Source organism: Pseudomassariella vexata (genome assembly GCF_002105095.1).
Source record: "Pseudomassariella vexata strain CBS 129021 chromosome Unknown BCR38scaffold_12, whole genome shotgun sequence".
Taxonomy (NCBI): domain Eukaryota; kingdom Fungi; phylum Ascomycota; class Sordariomycetes; order Amphisphaeriales; family Pseudomassariaceae; genus Pseudomassariella; species Pseudomassariella vexata.
Genome location: NW_024467967.1, coordinates 1,350,199 through 1,370,640, shown reverse-complemented (window position 1 = coordinate 1,370,640; position 20,442 = coordinate 1,350,199). Strand labels below are relative to the sequence as shown.

Below are 20,442 nucleotides of genomic sequence, written 5' to 3'. Positions count from 1 at the left end.
GTTGCGAGGTCTCTGCGAGAGTATAGTGGCCGTGGTGCGATGGCGGCCCGCAATCGTTCCCTCGGTCCTTCCAACAGCCCGCAAAAGAGGATTACGTGCTCTGCCGTCTCAGGGGCGTCGCCACAGCGGCATAGCGGCGAGTACACGCCAAAAGCCCCTGTCTTGAATAAGAAGGCTGCTAGTCCTATTTTTTCCGTCCTGATCTGGCACAGCGTAGACGCCTCCAGTCGGTTCAGGCCGAAATACTTGCCCCCTTTCGGTATCTGCATCGAAGGGCCCTCCGGTTCCTCAGCGATAGCGCGTCGCTGGCGATCGTGATGCTCTGCTCCGGTGAGCCATCTCTTCCTCCAGTGGCCGAGGAGGGCAGCCGGGACCTCCTTTTCCTCACTCATCCACTCGGAGCCCCGGGCCTCCTTCTCCATAGTGTACCCTGCCGGTCGGAGTAGCTGCGACGCCTGCTTCCTCTTCGCCGGCCTATCCTGCCGGAGTATATGTGACGCTTTAGCACTCGCGCTGCGAAGCAGATTTCTCTTCCCGCTAAGCCGTAGCCGTTCTTCAAACTTAGCAGCCCGGGCACTAAGATAGAGGTCTAGTGGCGGGATTGCTGCTTCTGCTTCCAGGTGGCGAACCGGCGTCGCTTTGGGGGCGCCACAAACTACCCGGAGACACTCGTTCTGTATCCCCATCAGGCTCTTAGCTGGCCCTGCCGGTTCCTCACTTATAGTATGCCACGCAGTCGCTCCGAAGGCGATCGCGCTACGGATAACCACCGTATATAACAGCCTCGCCCGTATAAGATCGCAGCCCCACGACATATTGACTAGCTTTGTCAGGGCTAGCTTTTGAGTTGCCATTTTTGTTTTAACACGCTCAACATGGGCGTGCCACGTCAGTTTGCGGTCGAACCAGACTCCTAGGAACCTCGCTGAGACTACCGGCGACACTGTGGCGTCCCCAAGGCGAATACTTTGCGGCAAGGGCTCTCGGGCCCTAGTAAAGTGCATTAGCTCACTCTTGTCAGGGGCGAACTCCATCCCGTGCCTCACTGCCCACCCCAGATATCATCACGCATTCAATACAATCCGATTTGTATGGAAATAGTTGCGCAAATTGTATTACAAACTGGCAATTCAGTTGTAATAGCCTGGAAGGTCCAACAATTTGCACAATTAGTCCAATATCGGTATCTTGAACAGCTCCAAGGTTCCAGAGATAAGGCATGAAGTCGTGAAACTCTCGCAGGTCCAATCCCAGGGACATATCTAAGCGCCAGGGGAAGCTCTTGGCGTTGCCAATGAGATTCATGCATACTTGCCCGACAGGGCAGGAAATCATCAAAGAGATGCCCACAGTCGCGTAGTATGCACTCGTCCTCGTCATCGGTCGACTGTTTTTCATTCGCGACGGTGGCTAGGCCTTTAGAAAATAGAGCATTCAGCTGGTTTGACTGAAGCCGTCATGTACGTGGCTACTTACTATAGTAGCCGCAGATCGGGAGAAATCTAGCCACCGCGTTGCGTCCAGTCACCATTCGTGTAAGGTCAGCTGAGGCCTCGCCCAAGCGCGTCGCTTCTGGGATCCAGGTACAACGCACCTTAGTATCTCCCCGATATGAGTTTCAACGAAGATCCCCGATTTGACCGACCCTCTTTCATGCTATTGGACCATTTGTGGGCAGGGTCCGGGGTATGGTTCAGGGTAGACGGTTGCTTTTGATTGGGCAGAAGGCCTGTGCACATGGCTTGGGATTCTTGTTTGACAGAGAAGTGATGACACAAGATGACCCATAGGTAACACACGCATATTGTATCTTTCGATGAAGACCAGTCGTTCATCGCTTTCATTGATCAGGCCTTATTCTAGATGGGCCGGCGCAGCTCCGGAGGGAAGTCGGAATATTGTCGAGGTGGCAGGTCGCAGGGGGTTGATCGGTGGTTCTCAAGGTACGGGTTGACTCGGGTCAAATGGGATACTACATGATAGTTGATGATTCTGAGCCCTCAATTATCTAATTTGCTCAGCACAGCATGACTTGGTTTCGAAGGCATTGGACATGCCCTTACCTTTAGTATATGAATGCAGAACCACACCTTGAGAGTAATCAATGGTTTTCTTCCGATTGCATCAAGAACCATCCATTTAGCGGACGTTTGCGCTGCAAAGGTCATTCAAGAGCTGAGGTCCTTTCTAAGACATCGTAAAAAGATAAAGACAACTCCATGTGACGAGTCTCAGGCGTGGGAGTTTGCCTTTTACGCCTATGGCAATATGGAATACTCATGTGCCTGATTTCTTTGTTCTCAAAGAGAGGAGCCAGATCAAATGACCACTCACAAGACCCCCCCCTGGATTCTGCATCACACTACTAGAGGCTTAGGACTACTTAAAAGTTATAATAGTACACAGTGGAGTAGAGAGGCAGACCAGATCACCTATAAACCGCTCTAGACAGTCGCTTAGTTGACAAAGAATACCCTATCTCCTACGACTCTTTCTAGCTGAGTAAGCTCCACAGTACGTAACTTGGCGCTCTCCTCATTAACGACAAGGGCTCTTGATAAAAACTCGTATTCGGAGATATTTAGCTCAGCGAAGAAATAGCGTAATACAATAAATAAAAACGCGATCGACATAGCACATCATTATTGGATCGCAGGTGTCATTAGGGCCTGTTGCGACATTGATACGGAAGGTAACCTGTCCGAGCGCGAACGAAGACTCCGCTTTCCGCCAGCAAGAAGGACTGACAGATCCTTCTGTCAGCCAAAAGTTGAATGACACCTCACTAAGACAATTGGGGTCATATTGGGGGTATATGTGATCCAATAAGAACATAATAACAAAGGATGCAACATATCTGAAACGCTGAAGCTGGTTATGGAGATGCTAGGAATCCTCTGACGTAACCCATGCCACCGATGCTTCTCTGCATCACGGTATTGTTAGGAATAGGAAAAGGGGAAGTGTGCTCATCCATGCTGAGCCTAGTTTTTTCCATGGCTTCGCATCACGATTACTCAAGCATTGCGCAATATTCAAAGCCATGCCACCGACTCTAATACAGCCGCACTGTTGCCATGAACAAAAACAAAAGCTGCTTACAGCCCATCCAAAATCACAATTATAGTCCAGAAAACGTCGAGGATTTTGGAAAGTCACTGACAAGGTTTTTAAAAGTCTCATACCTTTGATACAATTGCGGACTATATCCTAGTTACTCCATTCCATGCCAATCGGAGATGGCTAAGATTTGCGTCAGGTCATAGATCAGATTACGAAAAAGGCCCAGTATTTGTTCTAGCGCACCAAAAAGCCGGTGGCATAGGTAAGCTTTATACTTGATGGCTTAGCTTCTACTAGCTTGATGGTGCTGCAGCTGGAAGTTCCGATGGACGTAAGGAATATCGGCCAAGACGTAGAGATGACACAAGGAAGGTGCGTTCACAAGAGCTGATGTTAACATTTCTGTGTTGATACGTACCCGCCACTTCCATAGTGACCGACATCGCAGTAGTACGAGTAGCCATCCAGACCCCGGCTTTCAGGCCCCTGATCTCGCGCCCCTTCAAAATTCATCTTGGCAACCAATATCTTGGTATTTCATTCGACAAGTCGTACTTTTCTGGCTTCCCGACTCTCCAGCCCCTGATCACGCGCCTCTTTGAGGCTCATATTCGCAGTATTTCCAAACTTGAATGAGGTCATCAGACTCGTGCTACTGCCCCTCTTGGTATCCCCCCTCCAATACTCCCCTCTCCAGTTATCACGACTCCAGCCATCATCCCTCCCCTCATCGCGGGACTTCTGCTGAAAAATCAGCTCCAACAGCATATCCGTCGCCAACCCGGTATTCGCCGCTACGATTGACGCCGTCGCGCGGTCGTTTTCTGCGATCAACTTGAACAGGCACAGGGCGACCTGTAACGCGCATTCTCGGAGGGCTTCGGCGTCCCCATACTCCCCTTCGTAGATGAGTTGTACTGCATGTCCGAAATCCGCCGGAAGAACGTCCTGGAACAAAGGTTGGCCCATGGCTTCGCTCCGGGCGAGGCTGCCCTTCCAGTATTTGGCCACGGTATGGAAGCTCTTCTTGATAAGCTCCTTGAGCCCTTTCATGACAAGGAAGTCTGCTAGCTTGTACAGCTTGACTAGAGTCACAAATGGGCCGTCGTGTGGTACAGTACCTACCGTATCGGCACTGCTAACTACGTCGTTTGTTTTTGTTGTGGGCACTAATATTTCCACCGAGAAGCCTACGAGGTAATCGTTAGCGGGGCAATTTCGAATAAATATGCATGTATCTACCGCCACTATATGCGTATTCCAGAGCCTTTTCAACGATACTGGGCTCTTCTTCGCTAAGGTCAAGGACGCGTTCGGTCGCCTCCTACGGGTCATTAGTAGATTGTGTCGAGTCCTATGAACATAGGCTCTCATCCAGTGGGACTGTGTTTTTACCTTGAAGTTTCCCGTGAATGCTTTCAAGAAGAACTGTGACTGCGCTCCGAGGATGCTGGTGTGGACGTGCCAGCACCTCTCATGGCACACGATCTTCACATCACTGAGATCATGGTTGTTCCAGAGGCTGTAGATATCGGCTAGTGCTCGCCGAGCCTGCATCCAGAAACGCACTTACTGCTTAAAAAGTAGCCCATGGCTTTTGTTTAAGTCAGGCTCTGTCCACAGTTCAAACTGGATGGATTCCTGGCCTTGTGTTGTCGTCATGTTCGGTTGATCCTCCCGTTGCTGGTTGGGTTTGGGTAAGGCAGAGTATCGTTGTGAGTGATCTTGTATTTAATTTTGATTTCAAGACCTCGGTGTCGAGAAAGATTTGGTAATAAAGTCTATAGTTCTTGCTTTATCTTTTGGATTATTATGCGGCGATGACAACCTTTTTCTTAACATGCTGAACTTCGAAACAGGTTGCGGGGCTTTTATAGTTTTCAGGTTGCTATGAATCACGACCAGATATTAGGGTTGCAATATGTACTCTGTTGAATTCACCAAATTATGTTCAGAAAATACTTTTAACACACAATGAATGTACTAAATCCGAGGTCCGATATACTTCTGTTCAACAGAACTATTTCAATCTAAAACCAGAAACGCCATGCCTCTTGCGAGGGGTACTCTTGCATTGACCCAATCTCGTTTTGTTCTGCCTTATCTTCAAAACCCCTATCATCATATCATCATATCATAATAGGTGTATTGCCACTTAGGCCTGTATGTATGAGCAAAGGTAGGGGACAATAGAAGGGGCACAACTCACAAACAATGTCAATAACAAATCTCCCTTAATCGTCGACTTCAATGATACCTCCACTTCGAGGTCTAAGTCTAGCTTCAAGGTTAAGCTCGAGCCACCGGGGGATGTTGTAGGAGACGTCTGAGTAGGGGCTGCTTGAACTAGTTGTTGTTGTTGACCACCCTGTGTCCTTCTTCTTCGTCCGCGCGGCCGCTCCAATGACTCTACATTCGGCGCCGATGTAGGCTCCAGTTGAACTTGATGGACCAAATCCACAATCTCCTCCGCAGCGTGCACAGTGTCGTCCGTTGGGGCTGCGGCCCAACTGCTCTGCGTTCTTCGTCGCCGCCTAGAAGGTCTCTTGGAAGGTGGTGCATCTGTGGGCGACGTCCGTTCCGATCTAGGTTGATGAACCAAGTCGACAATCTCCTCAACGGCTGGTAGGACCTGTGACGTTTCTACTTCTGATGCACGTCCAACTTGGCCGATGGCTTTCTTCACTCGTCTTCGGGGGCGTGTAGGAGGCGGCGGTGATGGTGAATACGAAGGTGAAGGCGACCGTGGACGCTTGTCCACATACGGGGTTTCCATTTTTCTCGTTCCAGGTGTCACTTTACCATCAACAGCGTGTATAAGTGACGTATGCTCTGGAGATAGAGTGTCGTTGAGAGGTATCGGGCACCGCTACAATAGGGGGGGTCAGTGTGGTTCGTTGGAACAATGTATCAACAAGCGCAACTCGTAACTCATGACCCAAAACCTACGACCTGCGAAACAGCATCTATTATGCCCACATGAGTGTGGAGGAAAACCCGAAAATTGTGCAGATTTACATACCAGATATTGTTGACTCCAAAGATGTTCAACAGGATTGTAAAGGTCTGACAGCAGCCATATTGTCATGGGCTATGATGGTGACACAGTTGCCATGATCAAGATTCTTAAAACGGGCAAAATGTTTTCTTAAGACCTGGTGTTCACGAGCGAGGAACAAAGAAATGCCGAAGTCTCGTCAAGGTAATCCGGTTTCATGAATATGCTTCCCTTGTCGATATCTCCAAGTGGCCGAGAAGAGGAATTGACCAAATAGGCATCTCAAGGACCCTCGACCTTGGAATCCAACGGCGGGAATTCCAGTGTTCCAGTTTTGGTACCAGTTGGACCCTGAAAACCTCACTTCAAACCAACAACAGTTGGTTATGCTGAGTGGATCCAGGATAACTGACAAGGGTTGAACCCAGATTTGGAAAGCAATGACATCACATTTTGGGACACAGTGGATCTCCAACACCCAGAAATCTTGTTAAACGGCGGGTTTGCCTCTTGAATACGATGTATCAATGTCCCTATCCAAGGACCAAGTATACCGAAGCATATGGTCTGGCTATCATCGCCTCTATCACCAGCTTTGAACGGCAAAACCATGGGAATTCCCTGCACTGAATCTATTAGCAGGACAATTCTATACATTGTTGCAGGATTCCTCAATGATGATGCATCAGCAGTAGAGCCAAAAAGCCAACGAGCCAAAGAAACAAGATTCCAACTTCCACTTCTACAATTGAGAGTCTCCTTTCGTCCGACTTGGAAACCTACCAATGCGCTGGCCCAATTTTCGATCAGACATATCCGCTTTTAAGGACGCACTTCTCTCGTGCGAGATACCCATGTAAACTACGGGCCTCGGATCAAATGACAGTGTATGATCTTCGGGGACAACAGTCGAGGAAGGATTTCAGGTGCATAGCGACTTTGAATTATCATATATGCGTCGGTTTCCCCGATGCTGTTCAGGCGCCCAGAGGATGTTCGGTACAATATTGCCACGTCGGCTGACAAGCGACACTGACGTCATAATGCAACACTCCGACCATTGAGGAATGTGCGTCTGAAATCCCGAGCATGGACTCACTCTGCCCGCAGGCGATTCTTGGAGAAGGAAACTTAGGTGTTTTCCGACCATTATAGATATTGTGAACAGTTTATCGCATCATTTAAGCAAGTCTTGAGCCTCAACCGCAAAGGCGCATGAGGAGAGGCTGAAGTCCGAGGACCGAGGTCTTGGCTTGCCCCGCACGCACTTGCCCCCCTTGAATCTCATTAGTACGACGTGTGCAACTGTCGGATACGATGCTCAGATGGGTGAGGAGCAATGCTGTTGCTCAAATGTCTCATCGAGGGGCCCTTCCGAGTTCCTTAGGAGGTTCGCTAGAGGACTGTAGGTAACTAAAGCTAGCTGCTGCGAATCTCTTCACTCCACAGAGTCAGACGTCAGACATCAGCTTCTACTACGTTCCTCGTTAACGAACCGAAGCGCGTAAAACATCACGATGGGTGATAAGCCTATTGAACACGTTGTGCCGCCCTGGAAACTCAAGGCTACCGTTTACATGGTTAGTTTCTACAACTCTAACCCTGGCGATCTTCCATCCATCGCCTACTCGCCGTTGGAGAGCACGTCACCCTTCGCCAGCACTGTGTACGGCCGACACAATGGCGGCCTCGGCCAGTTCCAGATCATTCGGTATACCGAGAGCCCTGTAGGGCCGTATGATGAGTTGATCATCTGTCCGGGCTCCTTTGACTACCCCGTCAGCGAGAACGGGACAACTGTGACGAAGAAAGCTGCGCGAATCACACGCATATATGTGTCGCAGAAGTATACTTGCTGGAATGGTCGCAAGAGTATGCTACCATTCCACATTCCCGCTCAGATACCAAAAGACTAACGGCATTGAATAACAGACTGGAACATTCCCAAACACCTGGCGCAATTCGAGTTCCGCGATCTGCCCGATGGATCGACCAACGTCAAAGTCTACCCACACGACACTACGGGCGACCCTACTGAAGCCAACCCCAACCATACCCCCTTCTTCCAAGCCACCATAAAGTCTGTGCCCTGGCTACCTTCCTTTCCCTTCTCTCTCGGATGGTTGCCTTATATCGGGGTAGACGTTTCTATCGTACAGCCGCCGCTGCCCGAAGGGACGGGCAGTCACAAGGAGCTTGTCGGCACTAATCAATGGTGCAAAATCGTACCCAACCAGTCAGGGAAGACAAGCCTCGCATGGATAGACCTAAGTCAGCGAGACGATGATGGTAAACTACACGGCCAGCATGAGAGTTTTTGGCCTGGCTTGGGACGTTGGCAGCTGGGGATCAAGATGGAGAACACCGATATTGTTTTCGGCATGGGTGAATACTGGGCCTCGCCCGCCGCCGAGCCAAGCCAGTCGAGAGCCGCAGACTCTCAGCTCTAGCAGTTGAGATGTCGGTTGTTTCGATGGGGTTCGATTGAGGTTGTCATATTCTCTCCCCACAGCCTGAGACGGTCGTATGCGCGCGCTAATGCTTTCCACAGACATTGGCGCGCCTACCCCAAAACTTAGAACACGTTGGCACATGGTATGCATCATAATGATTTCTTTGCACTATGCGGACGTGCTGGCGGCCATCATAGGACTTGGAGAAAATGCGTAGCGGGTATCTATTGTGCTGAACGCCGAGTAGCCAAGGCTCAACATCGAACGGATGAAATTACTTGAGTACATATGTATGCCCAATCTCGCTGGTCGGATTACGTTATCAATCCCGTTGGCTTTTTTTCCTGTGTCATTAGCACAACGGGACGTGCAGTCACAAAGTATGGTATCAGTCTGTGCAACTTCAACCATCGATTTTATTGCATCACGTGGCACCACAACGAAGAGTTCACTGATCTTGAGGTAGGTCGAGAGAGCAAGGGTCACGCCTATAAATAGATAAATAGATATGATTCCGAGACCGGAACGGAAAAGCGTAATAGTTAAATTGCAATGAGATGAACCGTGAAAAAGAGAAGGCAACATTCCGAACTTGAAGACTTATTGCATAAATCATCCGAACCCCAAAAAACAAGACTCAAACACCCTGTCCCTAAGTCATTATATGGGACTGTGACTGTACCTGAGCGAAAGGGTGGTCCCATGGTACAGCTTTTTAACATCGTCAGGATCTTCTGGGGATTGATCATATTTCGCTTTAGCGATTATCCAAGCTCAATCTTTCTGGCGTTGACGTGGGCTGTGGGCATTTTTCAGGTAGTTTTAGTTCGGAGCTCTGTTGGTATATGCGAGAGAGTATGTTATATAGCCAGAACAAAACTCGCGTCGTGGGCTTTTCAGGGCTGACGCGACAAAACCAACGTGATGGATTGACCTCCATCTAGAGAATGGTTGATAATGAATCATTTTCCTCCGGTAGAGAAACAGGGATCAGTCTGTAAACAGCGACCCGGGCCAGTTTCAACCTGATTATTTCTCTGAAGGCACTGTTGTAAAAGGCGATATATCACGGTGCGGCTGCTTTGTTCTTACGTCTGTGTAAGATGGGAGGTACGTCCGCGCAGGGAGGTATTGAATGACTTTAAACGTCAGTTGGTAAAGATGGTTCTTCATTTAAAAGGCAGATTAGTCCTAGATAGGAACTTGACTACTATTAACAAGGATTGCGAGATCTTACAGTATTATGATAAAGTAATTACTTCTATCCTAAACGTAACAATCCCGTTTAGTATAGTATACTAATTCAATTTACTAGTAGTAAGAATAGCTGTTGCGTGTCCCAGGTACACCACTTATGTGCTAGGTGTAGCGCTTGGACAAGTCGCCCATATATAGCTCTTCCGTAGCTGCAGCCTTTGGGACTTCGTCCTATCATCTTCACCAACACAATTCTCTTGCCTGTATTACCCACAGTAGCTACTGTTGGATTGGTGGCCTATGGTCACATGGGATACGGGCAAGATACTTAAGTGCCTTTGTGCGGCTTGGACCCCCCCACCTGTGCTTCCCTTCTTCACCTTCGTATGTAGCTGGAATACTAGTACCAGTGCGATACCACAGCTACCATATATACTAAAGGACAACTTTCGCAGGCTTCATATCGTGCTATTTCTATCGTAGTAATTATTCCGAATCATGAGACAAACTCAACAATGCTTACAGCATAGTCGGTATCATCACGATATTCTAGTACTTATGCTAGTATCACATACGGAATTGTTAGTATCTAGTTTCGTTGTAAGTATAGCCACGCTATCTACCACGCAGATATCATCTTGCAGGGGCTGGCTTGATGACTTTCTTCACTTTGCGAAGTTCATGGCCATCCAATACAAGGACAACGAGGCCCCACTATGCAAGTTCAAGATCATAACTGGATGGGCTATTAGAACTGGAGATCAAGAATAGCAGTGGTATTACATATGATTCACAGTTTCTCTGTTAATTACGCTGGGCTAGTTGCATCCAAATTGCCATGAAGTATCATACGTTTGTAGTGGAAAGGTAACGAACGAGTGGGCTGGAATTGCGGGAATATCATGTGCACATGACATCCAACACTAAAACTTGCAATCCCCGCCCTTTCTCTATGCTATATGGGGTTAATCGAGTATATGGTTGGGTAAAAGGTTGCAAAGAACCCGATCTAACCAATGCTACTGCAAGCCCCACACAGCTGTTCTTTACTCTTAGTAAGTAGTCTCCGAGACAAGCCCGCCGGTGACCAGTCCGAGACTTACGATATTACCCCGACTCTAGGCATGCAGATGGCCCTCGAGACGCGCCAGCCCCGCATGCGCTTCTCCACAGTAGCTCCCGTTCACCAGCTTTTGACCCCGAGGGGTTCCTGTAGTACCCAAGGGATGTAGAATAAAAGGGCAGCATTATCTCTTCTCTAGACACGTTCAGAATATTCAGATCATATCATCTTCTAGCAATATCACACATTCCTAAGATGGCACCAAAGAACATCATCGTTACCGGCGCAGGTGGCCTCATCGGTCCTCTGCTCTCTGCACGCCTCCTCAATGATGGGTACCGGGTAATCATGACCGACATAGTCCAGCCAAATGTCCCGAAAGGCGTCAAACACCCAGAAAACGCAGTATGCATGAAAGGCGACATCTGCGATCAGACCTTTGTCAAGTCCTTGCTCGACGCCGCCCAACCACTGCATGCCATCTTCATCTTCCACGGCATCATGTCGGCAGGCTCCGAAGCCAACTTCGACCTGTCGATGAGGGTCAACGTTGACAGTGTTCGAAACTTGCTCCTTGCCATCCGACAAACATCCCCTGGAGTCCGAGTCGTTTACTCAAGTTCCCAGGCTGTCTTTGGACAACCGCTTCCGCCAGTTGTCACGGACAGTGTGACACCAACGCCCGAGGGCACATATGGCGCGCACAAGTTGTCGACGGAGATCATCATCAATGACATGCATCGTAAGGGATTTATCGACGCCTTCATCGTGCGCTTTCCCACCCTAGTCGTGCGTCCTGGTTTACCAAGCAATGCCGCGTCGTCATTCCTCTCGGGTATGATCCGCGAGCCGATGAAGGGGGAGGAATGCATCATTCCACTGAAGGACAGGTCGTTCAAGTCATACATTTGCTCTCCCAGCGGTGTGATCGAGAACTTGGTCAGGGTCCTGAACTTGGACAGCACGGCGATGCCGAAGCATATTCGACACATCAACTTTCCTGGTGTGGCTGTGACAACTCAGGAGTTGATGGATGGGCTGGCCAAGTACGGTGGAGAGGACAAGTTGAAGCTGTTGAAGGAAGAGACCAATCCTGAGCTTGAGAGGATCTTGAGGAGCTGGCCTCAGGAGTTTGACCCCAGCACACCTGATAGGCTTGGCCTGGTTAGGGATACGAAGGCGGAGGATCTCGTCAAGGAATATGTGGACTCGCTTAAGTCGCAATAACTCTGGTCAGGGATGATCTCAGTGAACACGTTATACGGTAGCGAGATAGCACTCGGGAAAAGAGTGTAAAGTGTAATTGAGATAACGAAAAGGAGTCCGCGGTTCGCATCGAATGGACAATATCTAGCCGTGAAATGAAAGCGTCGTCAAAGTGACCAACACGATTAGTCATTAGAGAAACAGAACACCCCGGTAGCCTTTCATGGTTCGAAGGAATATTTTAAATGGAGAAGATAATTAGCAATTGAGTCACGCCCGTGGTGCAGAGAAAGAGGCAAAGAGGCCCTTAAAAAGAAAATAGCTCCATACCTGTTACAAGGCTGTTTCTTTGCAGATCTCAAGTTGGTCTTCGTTCGAGGAAGACGTCGGCTTCGTCCAGAAGCATGACTGCATCCCAGATTTCGACAAGGCGAAACCATTTCGATAGTCGCTCCTCCGTGAGATCCTCGTTATTTCCGATATACCCGCAGGTGAGGAAAAATAGGGGTCGCCCGGTGGATTCAGCGATACGTTCTGTGTGCGGGCAATTCAATCAAATCAATGGCGTCTCCATTGTTTGCCCACTCTCCAAGGCGAAGCAAAGTTGCCGACGGTCGCCCCAAGATCTGTATACTTATTCACAAGGGTCTTGATCATGGTCTTCATCTGCTTTGGAATGACCAAGGTGTTAATTGCGCCGAATTTGATCTGCAATTCACTGCAAAGATCCACGTCTAATAATTCTGAAGCTGATGAATCAGTATTTGTGCCGGTACTTATTGATCTCATGAACAACTCACCACACCATCTTGCTTTGACGGTGAACCCAATAACTGTATTCCTGTGGTTCGGCTAACGGTCGAGACGAACCATATTTGTAGTAACAAGTAGGATCAATTATAGCATGGCCATAATACTGCAGTCATGTTGTGTTATTCGCGTGTTTGAGAGTTATTGAACGTTGACCGTCGAAACTTACCCAACGAACTGGATGGCCAGTGATTCTCCTCGATACGAAACCCGAGCGCCACTCAGATACCCGTAGAATTCCATACCCCTGTATTCGAGAGCTTTCCATGTCTCTCCACCGTCTTTAGAATCGAGACAGTGAGATGGAACACTTTGAGTCTGTTGATCCCCCTTTCCCATCAATTTCCCATCAAAGAGGAGATAATCCGGCTCGATTGATATCTTCCCAAGCGGCGGCCATCGAAGTCAAGGTACCAAATACCGACCAAGAATGAGCCCATCAACTTGATCGCTTGGTAGTGGTTGAACTCTATCGACTTGATCAAGTAAGTCTGGAAGCCTTCGTTCCACTTTGTGTAGACCGCCTCACCAGGCTTGAATGGGAGCCACAGCATCTTGAACGTTGTCCAGGAACTCTAAGGTTGTAGGGGTCTATTTCCTGTTCGAGTGTATTCTGGTATCGTCTCTCAACTGCGTTGCAAAAACCCCCAGATTTCGTTGTGTCTCTCCGTCAAACCTGTGCAGTGGGTCTACACCTTCATCTTTCTTGTTGATAGCCATCTGATAGGCTTTATCTCCTCCATGGAATGAAACACAACACAATATGGCTCCTTGAAGACCACCGCGCTCTCAGTAAGACTGATGCCGGGGAAGTAGGCGACGACGTGGGAAAGGGCGTCAATGATACTGGCGGATTAAATTTGATACCGTGGCTCTCAACCTCCACGGACTACCTGGGTTTGTAGAAGTGCGGAATCCGAACCCCTCTTCCGGCATGTTTTAGCATGTTAGTTAACATGCTTACCTATAATGTCGGTTTGTATCACTGTCCGAATTTCGATGACGGAGTCCAACTTAGTTCCATTGACATCCTTCCCCCCTTGCTTCAAGTTGAATTGTCCTGGTACCCGTGGGTTCTTGTAGTCGTTCCTCTATTTTCCACGTACTCGACTTTGTAACGCAAATCATCAGACCCTGCTTGCGGTTCTGTGGAATTCTCTGAGCCTAACATGCTACTCAAACCACCCCCGGAAGAGTCACTGTTGCCTTGGTCTTGCCTTTCGTCTTGTGGCATTTTGTTATCGCGTCCTTCCCTGTGTTTGTCGATGTAATCCTAGGTATGAAGAACATCGCCGACTGATTGCAGGTCTTGGCTACATCGGGGACAGTGGAATATGTTCCATTCAAGTAGGGTTGCTATTGCGAAGCTGCTGCTTGGCGTCCGCAGGAGCGATGCAGAAGCTTAACGGAGAGAAGTTTTGTGGTCGGTACAGCTTCAAGGTCAGCGAGCATTTCGGAATCGAGTTTCGTCTGGGTCGAAGTCAGAGACACCAGCCAGCACAGCTCTGTTCTGCCTAGAAATGCGATCTCATTTGCGAAAGAGAGAAAAAGGGCGACAGGAACTTGTGCAACACGTGTAGCCTCTGTGACGCAGCTGCACAGCACAGATAGGGATGACTTGTCATGGCGGCGTAACGAGGCAGCGAAGTAAACATGGCCTCGCCGTTGAGGCGACAATTATCCTGTCGTAGCGTTTACCGTTGCAACACACGAGATCAAAGCTGTCAAAGTGCCGAGTGCAAGATACCGGTGTGTTGCTGGTGGGGCACCGGCACAGGGGCCTCGAGTCATGATCTAATATTGAAGTCTCGGAGCACCGAGGAACTAGAGCTCTGCTATTCCGAACAGGGGCTCTAGCTATCTATCAAGGGAAATATCTTGGAGGATAGAAGGAAGATCAGAGATCAATGAACTATTCTGGGCACCCCACTCGGTGATAGACCAGTAGGGACGCCCGTTACTCCCTTCACTCTGTACCATTGCCTTGCGGCCTAGCCGTTCCTGACAAAAGCAAGCAGAACCTGCCAAGAAGATATGTTTACCCCTGCCACCAACCAATGACAATCTACCATTCAAGGTTTCATCAATGGTAACTGGCTGCGGCAAGGTGGCCTCAAAGCTTTTTATCAAGTTTGAGATCACCAGTTCAAGGCCACAAGCCGCAAGGGAATCTTACATTTCCAGGCAGCTTTGATCAAGATGACATGTTAGGCTTCGTCGTCTTCCAGTACACTGTCCACCGGAACGACCTAATACTAAGTGGCGGAAAAGCCGTCGAAGTGACCAACATGCGGCCATCAATCCCCGAATACCGCAATACCCACTGTAGAATGCAGCCCCAAAGCCCTACTCACTCGTTCCTTATATCATTGAACAGGGTGGTCAATTGACTCCGCGGAGAAACACGGGACGTAATCGCGGTTTGGGGGTCCAATCACGCGGAAACCCAGTGCCATCAGCAGCACTTGGCACATATTTTCGTCAATTTAGTGCCGATCGCGCCGAATATGGGGTCATCATCAGGGGCTAGCATTGGATGACAGACGTTTGCAAACTTTCTAAAAGTTTGATAGCCCTCCCTTTCACTCACCTGTCCCGTAGGACTTTGTGAGTATAGGAAGAACAATGTCGGACTCGATGGTGACAGAAGTGCCCTCAGATACCCTCGAAATCAAGAAGGCAGAGGATAATCACCACACCGCAACGAGTGCTACGCCGGCTTCGGGCCGCGATCCCGCAAGAGGTGGGGTCGGCAACAAGCGCGACAATGAAAAGACTGACGAAGACGACAGGAGCAGCAGCAGGAGCGAAGAGGCGTCCGAGTTGCCTTTCTCCAAGGCGAGGTGTATCGCCTTGGTCGCTTGTGTAACTGGTGCAAGCTTTCTCAATGTTGGTGTTTTCAACTAGTTCAGTTGTTAATTAAACTTTTAGGGGGCGGGCTAACAAAATCTAGACACTTTCGATCCAAGCGGTTGTCATTATCCTGCCCACAATTGGCGAAGATTTGGGCATACCAGAAAGTCGACAACAATGGGTCATCTCAGCATACTCGCTGACGTTTGGTTGTTTCTTGTTGCTATGGGGACGCATCGCTGATATATGGGGGAAACGTCTCATATTCATTCTGGGGAGTGCATTCGTGGCGGTGACCATGATTATAAATCCATTTCTACCAAGCGAGATCCTGTTCAATCTGTTCCGGGGACTACAAGGCCTTGTAGGTGCATCGAAGAGATCAAATCCCTATTTCTTGATTTACTGACATGTCTAGGGTGCTGCGGCCAATGTGCCAACAGCTATAGGAATTCTAGGGGTAACCTTTCCGCCAGGGAAGGCAAAGAATTATGCATTCAGCGCATATGGTGAGACAAGTCCATTCCACCCATCATGATACCTTGCTGATAACGTGGGCCAGCTGCCGGTGCGCCCCTGGGTAGTGTCTTCGGCAACCTTCTAGCAGGCTTCATCGCGTCATACACGAATTGGAAATGGGTCTTCGGCGCGCTCGCCGCCCTCGCCGTGGCCGTCACGGCTGCCGGGATATTTTTCATCCCGCCTCCCCCGCCAAAGACAATCGCAAGCACCGGAAGCGTCTCCTTAGCCCGCTCAGTCGACTGGTTCGGCGGCTTCCTGATCACTGCAGGCATCCTAGCCCTCCTCTTCGCTCTCACGGAAGGTAACGTCGTGGGATGGGACACAGTCTGGATCTACATGCTCATCGTCATTGCACTGATCCTCATCGGCATATTCGTCGCCTGGCAGTACTACCAGGAGAAGCACACAAGCCGACCTCCCCTAATGAAAGTGACCATTTTCAAGAACAAACTCTTTAGCGTCGCTATGGTGATCATGGCTATGTTCTTCGCCTCCTTCAACGACTTCCTCATCTATGCTACGTACTTCTGGCAGGAATACCAGAACCTTGGGCCTCTGCAGACGACGCTGAGGTTCATACCCACTGGAGTCTGCGGCATCATTGTCGCCTTTATCATGTCGCGGCTCATCTCCAAGGTACCCACATACATGCTTCTTATGTTTGGCAATCTAGCCGTCGCAATATCATGCTTACTATTCGCCATTACTATCCCCTCCAACACGAGCTACTTCGCCGTCGGTCTTCCAGCCATGATCCTCTCGGTTGTCGGCGCGGACGCCACATGGCCTTGCCTGACGCTGTTCACCTCGAAATCCCTGCCGAGCGAGGACCAAGCGCTGGGCGGGGCGCTGATCAACGCCTCTGGGCAAATTGGGAGGGCAATTGGGCTAGCCATCACTACGGCGCTGCAAACGGCAGTTATGGCGAAGCAGAGGGGGTTACCCGTAGAGAGCGTGGGGAAAATTGGAGCTTGGGATCCAACTTCTTTGGTTGCTATTAGGGCGGCAAATTGGTTCAACTTCGCGTTGTCGCTTTGCTGCATGGTTCTCGTTGGTTTGGCGTTTCGAGGGACGGGGATTGTGGGGAAGATTGAGAAACGGTCTGGGCGGGTTCGTGGGCAGGAGAGAATCGTGGATGAGGAGGATAGTCGGCGGCCTTAGAACACGGATTCTTGGAAGATGCAAGATTCAATAACTACAGGTAGTTGTTTTTTGCTAAGTTATTTACTGTCCTATGGAGGCGGACTATATGTACTTCCATAGGAAGCTGGTGGGTAGTCAAGAACGTTGTAAATATTATGACGTGTCTTATGCAGATATAATTGGGCACTTATTAGGGATAAGATTAAAGAGCAAGCAATGGATAGGATGTGGGTATTATTGAGCAACTATTTCAGTTGTATTGAATCTATAGTATCGGGCAAGTGGTCCATCCCATACGTCTCCGACGTATTACTAACCAGCCAATCATTCACCGTCTTGAATCATACCCCCGAAATCGCGCTTTCAGGCCTCAAGCGACCCGAAACAGGTCGACCTATTATTGGTTCTCGTCTGCTCAATCAGAAGTCGCGGTGTGAACAGAATTTTCAATGCGGGAATGTTGGCGCACACTATTGCGCTATTGATTTCGATTATGGACCATAGGTTTATCTGGGGTATTTATCAGAATCTCAGACAACTCATGGTGAGCACAATTGGTTGGGATTTAGACTTACCAGTATTCCGTCGTGGATGGGATCAATGGAGAGGGTGTACGTGTAGATGGACTGCAAACGCACTATGGACAGCGCAGTCGCGAAGATGCCGATGCCGAAGACGCAATAGAGTCCGTATTTCTCTCTTCGGCATATATGGATGGCCCTTAATGTCGGTATGGGCAAGCCGAGGATCCAAATATCCGTCGAGATGTTCAAGCTTGAGATAGCTGGGTATTCTAAGTTTCATTGATTCTGAGAGGGCATATTATTAACGAAAGGAAAACTCACCGTAAAAGAAGGCGGTCGAATTTATGCACGTGCCAGACACCAGTCGAGGGACGTCCCAGACCTTTTCAAGCGGTCTGCATTGACGTAGAGTGCCGGTGACGGAGGCCATGAAGAGCAGGGTTTGAATCGCTATCGTGCCATAGCAGAACCGTCTGAAGGTCTTGCTGACAGCTGCTGAGCATCAGCTGTGAGCTGGCTTATCTGATACGGCCTTCGACGTACCAAATCGCAAGTACATGAACACGATCGAAATTTTGATGAAAAGGATGATGGTGTAGTAGATCACTTCGATCACGATTGATAACTTTTCTGTCAACATGTTTGGACACCCAAGGGGACTTGACAACTAGAGGCTTACTTTGAGAAAACTCCTCATATTTTCGGAAGTCAACGTCCTCATTGGGAATCCTAGCCCATCCGCTTGAATGCATACAATGCATACTAAGTACCCAACGTTGAAAAGCTGCACCGAATTTAGTAACTACACAAAACCAAATGGACGAGCGGTGAGGATCGAGATCAACACACCGTGCTACCCAGCATCATATAATCGTCCATTCCAGGCTTCTTGACGATAAAGAAGCGTACGGTTAGTCGTAGTACGACGGTAGTAGCTACACAAGCACAAAGCGATGTCAGAACATTGTGGTAAGGGTGAGAATTTGGGATGCTCCACTTGAAAGGGCAATCAACACGGCTGATGTGGTGAGGAGTTCATGTCGTCTGCCTTGGTCGGACATATAGAGTCGTATACTCGACCAAGCACGTTTGTAAGATTGTAGGACGATAAACTGTTACTTGATCTAATCCCGCCTCGTCATATGACATTTTAGGCAGACAGTAACCGGTCACCCAATATCAAAATTGATAATGACGCCTACGGGTTAAGAAAAGCTAGCGCGGTGGAGTCGATCATCGAGACGGTTCCATGCGGATCAGACGAGAACCGTATGTATATCATATTGGATCTGCCCTGGTTCATAGGATGAAACACATTTGGTAATCTTGGTGCGCCAGGTGAAGTATGGGTATGAGATTAACCTAGAGAATGCCTCTCGGTGCCAACTACTCACCCTCACAGCCAAATGTATGCCATGGCGGTTTATTACTCGCGAGAGTGAAACCCTCAGACAAAGTCTTGATTTCTTCTCTTTCGAGTTGGCAACAGAGCGGCGGTGAGATTGAAACGGCACAGTCAAAAGATGAGCTTAAGTGGCAGAATGACAAGGAATGGCACTGCAGGTGAGCATAAAACGCTAGCAGACCGGTCAATGCGTATGTAGTGTAGGCAAGTCATGTATTTTCCGTCTTCGCACCCGGCACATGTCGCTCATCAGCCTTGGGCCGGGCTTGTTTTCAGTGTACGACGCGACATCTTGCCGTAAAGGAGAGCAGCCGGTTTGAATGACTCTTAGCGAGGCATTTGAGCGAAGCATTTACGCGTCAGATCATGGGGTGAGTGCTTCCCGAATTGATGCAGTTATGTGCAAATATGGAGAAATTCGAAGCTACCAACGCGGTATATGCCAATATGTAATACTTAGTTACTCACCTAAGTAGGGGACAGCATCTGCCGAAGTTATTGCGGTAAACTTCCGATAATCATTTAACATTTCCACTTCTGAGTTCCCGCAATCTACCTGTTTGAAGTCGTCGCAAACTGCAATGAAGCTTTCCAACTGCATGTTCCAATGCCTAATCACATTAGGTTAGCTGTGGAGATATGACAGTCTTCGCTTGTCCCTGACATCATAGGTGCCAATCAACATCGGACACCCAATCATTCAACCGTAGAACAGTCCGGGTATGTTTATGCAAGAGGACTCTTTCGTATCCGCGATCAGACGGTTCTTCACTTGACTCCGTGTGGCTCACGAAGATCGCCGTACATATATTTGCCTTGGCGCATGTCAACGACACAGCGGAAAATGCCGTCACTTGTCACCGGCGCCGGGTACTTGTCATCACTCCGACGCCTTGAGTAGAAAATGATAAAAACCGGGGCATATTGTTGAGTTATCAGTTCATATGTTGAAACTATGACAGATTCCTGTCAAGCTGTAGAGACAAAGGCATGCGGAAACACTTTATATAGATGACTATGCATGCGGGGACATCGGAGTCATCATGCACGGCCAGCGGCAAGCCTCTGTTCCTAGAAAACACACGAACCACGAGCATGGTTAATATGTGGATGCTAGTTGCACTGGCCCCAAACCAAATAGAATTCTCTGTTACAGCTAGTGGCACTGGACAGTGTTGCCAAAGGCGGAACAAAGATGTCAGTTT

The 20,442-nt window shown here is 49.0% G+C and overlaps 7 protein-coding genes across 7 annotated transcripts; 3 read left to right on the top strand and 4 right to left on the bottom strand.

Annotated features, from left to right (window-relative positions):
• Positions 1–3,600: 3,600 nt before the first annotated feature.
• On the bottom strand, positions 3,601–4,725 carry BCR38DRAFT_488468 (uncharacterized protein; the record flags this gene model as incomplete). Its single annotated transcript, XM_040864274.1, has 4 exons — positions 3,601–4,253; positions 4,306–4,387; positions 4,459–4,585; positions 4,637–4,725. 4 exons carry the CDS (start codon positions 4,723–4,725, stop codon positions 3,601–3,603), a joined length of 951 nt encoding a protein of 316 aa, XP_040712721.1.
• Positions 4,726–4,980: 255 nt separating this feature from the next.
• Positions 4,981–6,517, bottom strand: BCR38DRAFT_444526 (uncharacterized protein). The gene is made up of 3 exons (XM_040860946.1): positions 6,086–6,517; positions 5,273–5,932; positions 4,981–5,224 (listed from the first exon to the last, which is right to left on the bottom strand). Exons 1-3 carry the CDS (start codon positions 6,149–6,151, stop codon positions 5,219–5,221), a joined length of 732 nt encoding a protein of 243 aa, XP_040712720.1. The 5' UTR covers positions 6,152–6,517; the 3' UTR covers positions 4,981–5,218.
• A 1,061-nt stretch (positions 6,518–7,578) lies between these two features.
• Positions 7,579–8,511, top strand: BCR38DRAFT_349990 (uncharacterized protein; the record flags this gene model as incomplete). Its single annotated transcript, XM_040856532.1, has 2 exons — positions 7,579–7,933; positions 7,994–8,511. The coding sequence occupies 2 exons, from the start codon at positions 7,579–7,581 to the stop codon at positions 8,509–8,511; spliced, it is 873 nt and encodes a 290-aa protein (XP_040712719.1).
• Positions 8,512–10,897: 2,386 nt separating this feature from the next.
• On the top strand, positions 10,898–12,287 carry BCR38DRAFT_444519 (nucleoside-diphosphate-sugar epimerase). The gene has a single exon (XM_040860945.1). It carries the CDS (start codon positions 11,030–11,032, stop codon positions 11,999–12,001), a length of 972 nt encoding a protein of 323 aa, XP_040712718.1. The 5' UTR covers positions 10,898–11,029; the 3' UTR covers positions 12,002–12,287.
• A 51-nt stretch (positions 12,288–12,338) lies between these two features.
• On the bottom strand, positions 12,339–12,515 carry BCR38DRAFT_350092 (uncharacterized protein; the record flags this gene model as incomplete). Its single annotated transcript, XM_040856541.1, has 1 exon — positions 12,339–12,515. A coding segment is annotated over one exon (177 nt), but the record flags the coding sequence as incomplete, so codon positions are not given.
• Positions 12,516–15,427: 2,912 nt separating this feature from the next.
• Positions 15,428–17,326, top strand: BCR38DRAFT_350060 (drug resistance protein; the record flags this gene model as incomplete). The annotated part of the gene is made up of 4 exons (XM_040856537.1): positions 15,428–15,679; positions 15,744–16,007; positions 16,062–16,152; positions 16,206–17,326. The coding sequence occupies 4 exons, from the start codon at positions 15,428–15,430 to the stop codon at positions 17,324–17,326; spliced, it is 1,728 nt and encodes a 575-aa protein (XP_040712716.1).
• A 345-nt stretch (positions 17,327–17,671) lies between these two features.
• On the bottom strand, positions 17,672–18,893 carry BCR38DRAFT_460182 (uncharacterized protein; the record flags this gene model as incomplete). Its single annotated transcript, XM_040862382.1, has 7 exons — positions 17,672–17,818; positions 17,884–18,092; positions 18,154–18,324; positions 18,376–18,457; positions 18,512–18,616; positions 18,682–18,767; positions 18,830–18,893. The coding sequence occupies 7 exons, from the start codon at positions 18,891–18,893 to the stop codon at positions 17,672–17,674; spliced, it is 864 nt and encodes a 287-aa protein (XP_040712715.1).
• Between the last annotated feature and the right edge of the window lie 1,549 nt (positions 18,894–20,442).

Coding starts and splice junctions, on each gene's coding strand:
- BCR38DRAFT_444526 (XM_040860946.1), bottom strand. CDS start 6,151: ATGACAATATGGCTGCTGTCAGACCTTTACAATCCTGTTGAACATCTT. Junction 5,933..6,085: donor TTTGGAGTCAACAATATCTG/GTATGTAAATCT, acceptor CCCCTATTGTAG/CGGTGCCCGATACCTCTCAA.
- BCR38DRAFT_444519 (XM_040860945.1), top strand. CDS start 11,030: ATGGCACCAAAGAACATCATCGTTACCGGCGCAGGTGGCCTCATCGGT.